Source organism: Gossypium hirsutum, chromosome A13, assembly GCF_007990345.1.
Source record: "Gossypium hirsutum isolate 1008001.06 chromosome A13, Gossypium_hirsutum_v2.1, whole genome shotgun sequence".
NCBI classification, from domain to species: Eukaryota; Viridiplantae; Streptophyta; class Magnoliopsida; order Malvales; family Malvaceae; genus Gossypium; species Gossypium hirsutum.
This window is the reverse complement of record NC_053436.1, coordinates 108,266,344-108,276,423: the sequence shown is the minus strand read 5'-3', so window position 1 is coordinate 108,276,423 and position 10,080 is coordinate 108,266,344. Positions and strand designations below refer to the sequence as shown.

The 10,080-nt window shown below is 32.3% G+C and overlaps 1 protein-coding gene across 1 annotated transcript; it reads left to right on the top strand.

Moving 5' to 3' along the window:
* The first annotated feature begins 2,248 nt into the window (after positions 1-2,248).
* LOC107938035 (probable 2-oxoglutarate-dependent dioxygenase AOP1) lies at positions 2,249-3,923 on the top strand. Its single transcript, XM_016871069.2, has 3 exons — positions 2,249-2,704; positions 2,843-3,164; positions 3,434-3,923. The coding sequence occupies exons 1-3, from the start codon at positions 2,328-2,330 to the stop codon at positions 3,704-3,706; spliced, it is 972 nt and encodes a 323-aa protein (XP_016726558.1). The 5' UTR covers positions 2,249-2,327; the 3' UTR covers positions 3,707-3,923.
* The last annotated feature ends 6,157 nt before the right edge of the window (positions 3,924-10,080 follow it).

The following is a 10,080-nucleotide window of genomic DNA, read 5'->3' as shown; positions in this document are numbered from 1 at the left end:
AAAACTAACAACAGCAGAATTTGATGAAGTCACTCAGCAGCATCAAGAAGATAAGTTGTTAGAAGATAAAACAGTTTATCAAAGACTCATTGGAAGATTGATCTATTTAACCTATACAAGACCAGACATCACCTTTACTGTTACTCATCTTAGTCAGTTTATGGAAAATCCAAAACAATCGCATATGGAAGCAGCATTGAGAGTAGTGAGATATATAAAGAGGGATCCACGGCTTGGAATTTTTTTGAAGGCTAACAATAAACACCAATTGGTGGCATATTGTGATTCAGATTGGGCTTCTTGTCTAATGTCAAGACGATCAGTTTCAGGTTTTTGTGTGCAGTTAGGAGACTCACTTATCTCCTGGAAATCGAAGAAACAGTGTACTGTATCTAAGTCTTCTGCTGAAGCAGAATACCGAAGTGTGGCAGCTGTAACATCAGAACTGGTTTGGATTTCAGGTTTGTTTAGAGAACTGGATATAGGCGTAACTGAACCAGTGAGATTGTTTTGTGACAACAAAGCAACCCTTCAAATAGCAGCAAACCCTGTGTATCATGAGAGGACTAAGCACATAAAGATTGATTGTCATTTTGTAAGAGAAAAAATACAAGGAGGGCTTATAGCTACTGAATATGTATCAACAGCAGAACAATTGGCCGATGTTATGACGAAAGCCTTGGGGTCACAACAGCATAGTCATCTAATTTCCAAGTTAGGGTTAAAAAGTATTTTATACCTCTAACTTGGGGGGTGTAAAAAGAGTTGTAGGCTGTTGAAGTAGTTAGAGTAGTTAGTTTCTTTTGTTATGAATCAGTTATACATGAGTTGTATAAATACATTAGTAATTGTAATTTTATATGATATATACAGATGAATTTTTACAGTTATTACATAAAATTAATACTTAATCTTTTACGATGTTGGATTAGTAATTATTTTTTAAGGTAAACATGTCATTAAAATGAAGAAAGACAAAAGTCAAAAGGGGCCAAACAAAGCAGACAGGAGTAGTCAATCCAACACAACAGTACAAACCACCAAAGAAAACATAAAATTCCGACATGAAAGACAAGAACAGTTGAAGAATCGAGAGAATATTTTGGCCTGAATTAAGCCCAGCCTGATTTTGATGGAGATCTAACTACTTACTAGTAGCAGCCATTACAAACGCAGAAGCAAAATCCCTGACAAATCCTGCAACAAAACAGCCGCCATGACAGCCCACGAGATCCAAAACATGAATTACGTACGGTGGCCGAAGCAGAACACGAATGATATTCGTTATATGCATGCATTTACGTTCAAATTTGAGGGCTAACAAGTAGCTATAAATTACACTGATATTTAAATCGGAAGAGAATCTTATTTATAGGTCAATAGGTTTTATCTAGACTACAATTGAATTGTTGACTCAAAATTAATTATACCAAATTTTAAGAAACGAATAAATTTACTATTATTAAATATTAAATAAATACAATTATTTATGTATATAATAGTAACGATATTAAAATTGTTATAATAAATAAATATAAAATTAAAATTTTACAATTGCATCAAATAAAAACTTTGATAATGTATCGAATAAAATTTTCCGTACGATCTTAATGAAAATAAAGAGTCTTTTGTGTTTAATGGTTGGAGATCCTTTGTGTTCATATCATGCTCGCTTTCCTGACCATCTACGAATTTTTTTTATTCATATTGAGCAAATTGAAATTTAATATGTTGAAAACAAAATTCCAAATATTTTATATTATTACTATTATTATTTAGTCACATGGTTGATGTTTATTTTTTTTTATCAAATTGTTAATGTTATTATATTCATGCTAATAATTATTATTATTTGGTCACATGGTTAATGTTATTATATTCATGCTAACAATTATTAAATGCATGCATTGATGTTCAAATTTGAGAGCTAATAGTTAGCCATAAATTACACTGATATTTGAATCATCAAATGGAACATATATGGTCAATAAGTTGTTTGATTAGATACGTAATATGAAACTCAGTATTATTTCCTTTTTTGTTCAATTTTTTAATTCATGAAATTTGACTTCAACCTTAATTTTAAATTAAGTACCGTTTAAAATTTCCTTTGACTAGTGCGCCTCCTTCGTCTTGCATGGATAATCAAATTATAAAAAAAAAAAAAAAACTGGGAAGTTAACATAGATGTTTCTGCTCACCACGCCACCCTTGAGGAAATGATATAAATAGACCCGAATTCCTAGGTAAAGAGGAACCAAGTTAATTTACAAGCTCATTTAGTTTAAGAAAACATTTCCTTAAAGCATTAAAAAAGAGTTTAGGACATGGGTGTCAATGCTGAAATTGAGTTCCCTGTCATTGAGTTCCGTTCATCAGATTTGCAACGAGGAACTGATGGGTGGCATCGTTTGTGCAAGAGAGTTCGAGAGGCTTGTGAGACTTTCGGCTGTTTCGAGGTGGTGTATGAAAAGATATCGCCGAAAGTCCGAGAAGAGACGTTCGGGTTGATGAAAGAACTAGTTGAGGTCCCAGTGGAGAGGAAACAGAAAAACGCTAGTCCCATGCCTTACCATGGTTGGGTTGGACCATGCAGTCAGGTTTCTTTGCTGTATGAAGGCTTTGGACTTGGAGATGCCTCCAACTATGACTCTGTTAAAAGTTTTGCTCAACTTATGTGGCCTGATGGTCACCCACGCTTTTGGTAACCCTTATTTTTTTTGGTTAAATTTTTAGGTTATTTTTAAGTTATTTGTTCTAGTCATTTTGAGTTCCAATCATTTTTTTCTTAGAGTTAAGCAAATTCGAGTTATTGACATTTTCTTTTGACCTTTTGTCCCAGCAACACTATACATACAATGGCAACTCAAATAGAGGAGCTGAACAAGTTAATCTGGTTAATGTTAATAGATAGTTATGGATTAGGGGACAAATGGGAGTCAGTGATGATAAACTATAAAACACTAGTGCGGTTTATGAAATACATGGCCCCTCCACCAAGAGAGTACGAAAGAGGACTCTTTGCTCACACTGATAAACCTGTGAGCACAATCATTTGTGATGATCAAGTTTCGGGGTTGGAAATTGAGGTCAATGACGGTCAATGGATCAAGTTGTCATTATCTCCTTCTTCCTTTTGCTTTGTGGTTGGGGATCCTCTCAAGGTATGCATACATATAAATATATGTGGTTAATGTTTGATTTTTTTATTTACTCAAAATTAATCATGTATGCATAACTTATGTGAGTAGAACTTGAAATATAATAGTCAAAATAAAATACGGAGCAATGTTGACACTATATCTCTAGATCAAAATTTTAAATAACCCCTCTACCTTTCTTATAATAAAAATATACAAAGAGATAATAGATTAGTGATGTTGAATGTGAATAATAATAAGATACTTATTGATGCTGATTTTGGAAATTGAAGGCCTGGAGTAATGGAAGGTTAAAAGCTGTGAATCATAGAGTCATGATGAGTGGAGACAAAGATCGACTTTCTCTAGCAGCATTCGCCATTCCAGTTGAAGGTACCATAATCAAGGCACCCAAAGAGCTTATAGACGAGCAACATCCACAACTTTACAAGGACTTTGATTTCATGGACTTCTTCCTTTTTGCCTTTTCTGACCCGGCAAAGCACATTGACTCTGGCGAGCAGCTCCAAGCCTTTGCTTCTCTCTCACCACCAATTTCCCATTGAAACTATGTCTGTATCGACAAATAAAAGCCTAATTTTGGCTTAAAATCAATTTTAGAATAATAAATTTAAGTCCTATACCCGAAATCCATTACTATGTTTTAGCTTGTTAATAATTGTATAATTGTATTGTACCAAAGGCTTCTAAATCTATCATGTCGAGTTATTTTTGTGTTCTTTTTGTCATGAATAAGTAATGGAACTTCCTTCGCCTTTTGTATTGTAAAAATAATTATGGTGCATTATTGTTTGAAGACTAGTTTGGATTCAATTAGACATACAAAATTTTCTTGCATTTATGGGACAAATGTTGAATATCAACACCAACTTATAATCACCTAAGTGTAGTAGAAAATATATTTTGTTAATGCTTTATGTTGTATGTAAGAGGCCTATTTTGCCCGGCCCGAGCCCAAACCAATAAACAATAAAAATATAAAATAAAATCCAAAATTACTAAAGTCTATTTACAACATTAAAAACCCATTACACTACTCAACTACAACCAAGCAGGCCTAATTTACAGACGGCCCAAACTTAACCAAAATTCCTAACCCAGCTTCTGTAGACCCAATAGGCCCAAGACCTTAAGCCAACTTAGAAACCCTAGGGTTTCTGAGCCTCCTTCACGCCGTAGCCACCACCCACGTGCCTCAGCGCGCACTCCACCCGAGGGTCGACTCTCCTTGGACGGAAGTGGAAACTCCCTCATCGTTGACTCTCCATGGACCTGCAAACATGCAAAAGAGGAGAAAGCAACCAGAACCAAAGCAACACGCAAGGAAAATCAAATAAAATAAATAATATGCATTACTTTTCAGCTATAAAACCCCGAAAGAACAGATTGTATTTTTTACACACACATCAGTAAAAAAATCAAGAAAACAGAAGCAAAAAAGGTTGATTTTAGTCTCCATTTGTTCGGTTTCTTTTTCTTCAATTTTTATTTTTTTATCTCTTTATTTTCATTACAAATCTATTTTAAATAGAAAAATAAATGAAAAGAAAACAAAAGGAGGAGAACCTTACCTGAACGCCCCGTGGTCGGCCATCAGAGTTCTCCTCTCCGTCACTGTAGTCGATTTCAAGAGGGGAAAAGAGGCCCTTTTTTATCCTTTTTTTAGGGTTTGAGGAAGCTTGGTTTTCAAACGGTTTAAACGGAGGCAAAAAACCCTCCTTTTGGCATGCCTTCAACCACCGTCCATGGTGGCCTCAACGGCGGCAACGATGATGGGTATGAAACCCTAGCAGCAAGGGAGAAAGGGAGAGGGAGAGAGAGCAAAGACTGCTCTTTGTTTTATTTTAAAAAAAATGGGGCTAGAAATGAATAAAAAAAGGGCGCCGTTTTGGTGATTGGGTTCAAAGGCCAAAACGACGTCGTTTTAGACCTCTGAACCGCGCGACCCGACCCGCGCCCACGGAGGATCCGCGCATTTTGACCGAATGGTCTATTTCGCATAGGATCCCTCTACTTTCTTATATGTTTCAATGTGGTCTCGTGCTACCTTTTCATTTCAATTTTTTCCCAAAATTTTGTCCTTGTTTCAATTTGGTCCTCGGGCCATCTGAAGAGGCAGATCTTTAAAACGCTACGCATAAAGGATTGGGAATATTTCCCAATCAATCCCTCAAGGTTGCAGAGTGTTTCAAATCGGCCCGTTGCTTCATTTTTTTTGCCCGAATTCTCCTTTTAATTTTATTTAAATTTTGATTTCGCCTTTCTTAAATGCTTGCATTTATTTTATTCGAATTTGGACCCTAGATATTCATGTTATTTGTAATCTAACCCTTTTTCACATAATTTTGGACTCTTTTTATTATTATTTATTTTAGACTATTTTACTTATCTTAAATTCCATATTTTAAATTGTTTTCAATTGTTTTAGATACATTATTTTAAATTATTTCATATACCATACACTTTAAATTGTTTTGTACATTGTTCATTTTAAATTTGTTATGTATTATTCATTTTAAACTGTTTTATTATTTACTTTAAAATTTTTCACGTATTATTAATTTCAAATTTTTTATATGTATTATCTATTTTTTTTTATATACCACTTGTTTCATTTTATTTTATTTTTTAAATGTTTTGTATATTACTTATTTTATATTTCTTTCTACATAATATTTACTTTAAACTCATTTATATATTATTTATCTTATATTAGTTTACATACCATCTGTTTTTTTTTTAAATTTTTCTCATATATTACTTATTTCAAACTTTCACCTATATTACTTATTTTAAAATTTCTTATTTTAAAATTTCTTATTTTTTTTAAATTTTTCTCATAATATTTACTTTAAACTCATTTATATATTATTTATCTTATATTAGTTTACATACCATCTGTTTTTTTTTTTAAATTTTTCTCATATATTACTTATTTCAAACTTTCACCTATATTACTTATTTTAAAATTTCTTATATATATATATATATATTCTATTTTTAAATTGTTTTGTACATTGTTATTAAATTTCTTTTTCTACATTATTTATTTTAAATTCACTTCTTATCATTTTAAAATTTGTTTTACGTTTTATTCATTTTAATTTGCTTTATAAATTTTTTAAAATTGTTATGAAATTCTTTTGTCTTTGATTATTAATGATTAGTATTCAAATGATGTATGTTGTATGATTATTATCGTTGTGTATTTTAATTCGTTTATTTCATATTTTTGCATTATTGTTATTCATTCGTATAATATTGTGTTCATGTATTATTGCTCTAGGCTCATTACTATATTTCTATTCCATATCATCGCCTCATGAATCTAGCCTCGTTGCATTTTGCCAATAAATATTTTTTTAATCCAAACAAATAATACCACGTCGTTTAAATATCGGATTCGCCATTCTTCAAAAGAAAAAATTTTCTAAATAAGGCAATGTTTTGCATTTTGGAACATCGAAGAATTGTGCCCTAACTTACGGGGTTTCGATTTTCTCGTTGATTCTAAATAGCCAAATACCCTTTTGAGTTTTAAAATACATGGATTTCCAATTAAAATTAAAGACAAACTCGCGCTCGGGAGTTCATGATATCGTGTCCTAACTTACGGGATGTGATACTCCGATATCTCGAGACGAGGAAATCTTTAGCAATCTTTTGATCTAATTCAAGCATTTTTTTAAAATCAACGTTAATAGAAAAAAAAAGGATCGTATTTTAAATCCATTCTCAATTTTTAACTTTCGACTTTAGGATAATAACTAATAAATTTGGTACCAATTTTGGGCGTGACGAGGGTGCTAATCCTTCCTCGCACGCAACTGACTCCCGAACCCATTCTCTCGAGTTTTGTAGACCAAAAAAACCGTTTTAATAAACCAAAACGTTTTATTAAAGCAAAGGTGATTCGATCACACCTAATAAAGATCGGTGGCGACTCCCGTTTCATTTTTGTTTTTCAAAACCAAAGTCGACGCCTTTTTCAAAAAAATGGTTTCGACATTGTATAAAGTTTAACTTATGTAGTATCAAAGTATATAGTGTCTTGTAAGTAGGGAATGAATCTCACGTTACCTAGGAACAAAATACAAAGATTATGAATCTATATAAAACTCATATCCCATATTACTTAGAAAAACAAAGGTAGTGAGACCTTAAATCTATATAAAAGCCTATGCTATGAGTACTATTTGCACTAAATTAAATATTGAATCTTCTATTTGGTTTATCTAAATTCTTCCTTTATTTTCTTATTTTGGAGCGCTAAAATTTAGTTTAGCGGTGCCATGGGTGTGGGTGTTTTATAATTGGTAGTAAAGCTTGGTTGGAGGAGTGAAAATTTTCTTAGTATGCTTTATGGTTGCAACATTGTCTTATCTTCCACATCAGAAAAGTAATTTTCATAGTTACTTGAAGATTATCCTTGGTTGTATAATTGTTGGAAGAAAGTGTGGTAGTGTGAAATTGCATATTTACACCAGATATTGAATCTTTTATTTGTTTTTTTTTTTTTTTGAGTGGTAGGAGGTATAGCTAAATTTTAATTTAGGGGTGCAGTAGGCATAAATGTTCTACACCAACTCCTAGTTTTATGTTAATGATAGCAAACATGTTCTCTTCTACCAGACCTTGTCTACTTGCCTACATCATTATCTACTTATCTATAACACGAATGAATTGAATTATTTTAATTACATTTTCACATTCCATAAATATAAAAATTAAGATGTGAAAAAGATTAGGTAATGTATAAGAAACTAAACTAAATTATTAAAAAAATTGTTCTACAATTAAATTATTCAATTGATTGAAAATAAATAAATTGTGCCTTCATCAAGCGTATTAGCATCAGAGGTAGTGTTGACCTCCCTGTTGACTCCATTTGAAATTGTGCCTTGCTCAACCATTTGCTTTGATTAAGGGAGCACCAACATTCTATGCTCTTGACCACCCGCTCACAGCACCTTTTGGCAAGACCATCTACTCCTCTAAGAAAAGGCCAAACACCCACTTTTTAGGTGTAAACATTATTTAAGTGTGAACACACCCTTAAGATCATGAGGGACTCATTTGAGCATAACAATCTCATACTAATGGAATGAATAATAGAATGTGACCCCTCAGTGCACATATTTTATGTATTGGATGAGGATAACTTTCTTCGTAACAATCTACCACATTACACTAATGGACAAAGGGACCTCTCCTATGAATTTCCTGATCAATGATAAAGAAAGGATGAGTTTTCTAGCACCCTAAAGTTACCTTGAACAATATCTTCCTAGTCAACTGATCCTCTTGTCCTTGTTTCGGCTTTCATCCTCTTTAGGTGAATAAACCTCCACAGCACCACCATGATCTCCTCCTTTCTCCTCATTGTCCTCCATCCTTGTTATATATTGTATCAACACTATTAGGTTTTTTAAATTTTTTAATTGATGAAATTTTAATTTTCAATGCCATTCTTTTATCCTTGCACTTCCCTCGTTCTGCTTGTTTTTTTTTCAAATTGTTAATGTTATTATATTCATGGAAAGAGGTTTGATGAGAAAAACAACAACTCTAATGTTTATTTATTAAATAAAATTTGATTACGTGTAAGACCTACGACCATCTCAAGTAGAATTTTCTCTGTTGTGTTCAAGAGATAATGGGATTTAGCCCCAAATGTAGACAATTGATTCGACTATGTGTTAGTATCGCTTCATAACAGGTCTTCCGGAATGGTAGTCAAATGGTACCCTTTCACTCACAACAAGGACTTTGACAGGGCAGTCCTCTATCCCCTACATGTTTATCTTATGTCAAAATGTGCTTCCTATCATGCTAAACAAGGCAGAGTAGGATCACATAATCCAATGGGTGACAATTGGCAAGCATTTGTATGCCAATTTCCCACTTTTGTTGACAATTGCAACCTATTTTTCAATGTAACGTTACATTCCTAATAAGTTTGTGAAATTAACTAAAAATTTAGCTAAGGTAAGTGCATCTATCAATTAATAGTATAATTACAGTGGGTAAAGATATCGTTCCTACGAGGACTACAAATACTAGTAATTATCATCTTTCTATTATTTAATCGAATAATTCAAGTGATTGATTAAAAACTAAAATTAACTAAATTAATTAACTAACGAACACGGAAAAGAACAAAACAGGAAATAATTGATTAATAACCAAGAAGCAAAACAATACCCATAAAAGAATATGCCTAGATTTCATCTGTCACTACCAATCTAAATTACACAATTTCTTTACTTAGTATCTTGATCCATGAAAATCCCTAAATTATGCTAATATCTCTTTCGAGAGCAACTGATTCTAAGTTTATTAATTAAAATTTCTTTCTAATTAAAACACCTATTATCGCATTAACTCGTGCTATGGATTCCCCTATTAGATTTGACTCTAATCCAGCAGATTTATCTCATCTTATTTCTAGGATTGTATGCAACTATACTCAATTACGCAAGATCTACTCTTAAACAGGGTCTATTTAACCTTTGATTTAAGCACATCAAACATGGATTAATACTCTAAAAATATTAAACAGGGTCTATTCAACCTTTGATTTAAGTAGATCAAACATGGATCAATATTCTAGAAATATTAAACCAAGAATTAAACACACAAAATTGAGAACAGGAAACTAAGTATTTGTTACGTAAAATTAAAATCAAATGAAAAAATCCATCATAGGGTTCATCTCCTCTAGGTATTTAGAAAATTAGTTCATGCTTGAAAATAAAAACATCCAAGATATAGTATAATCGGAAGAAACAAAGAAACTCATGATAATGTCTTAAGAAATCAAATGGAAATCTTCAATCTTGACGGAAATCAGCTTCAGAATCGACTTCAATGGTGTTTTTCGAGTTATTTTCTTGAATATTCTATGACAGTTCACTCT

What these genes read in the sequence shown, in the direction of transcription:
- LOC107938035 (XM_016871069.2), top strand. Translation starts at nt 2,328, where the DNA reads ATGGGTGTCAATGCTGAAATTGAGTTCCCTGTCATTGAGTTCCGTTCA. An exon ending in GATGGTCACCCACGCTTTTG is followed by an intron (nt 2,705 to 2,842) that starts GTAACCCTTATT and finishes CTTTTGTCCCAG; the next exon opens with CAACACTATACATACAATGG. An exon ending in TGGTTGGGGATCCTCTCAAG is followed by an intron (nt 3,165 to 3,433) that starts GTATGCATACAT and finishes TGGAAATTGAAG; the next exon opens with GCCTGGAGTAATGGAAGGTT.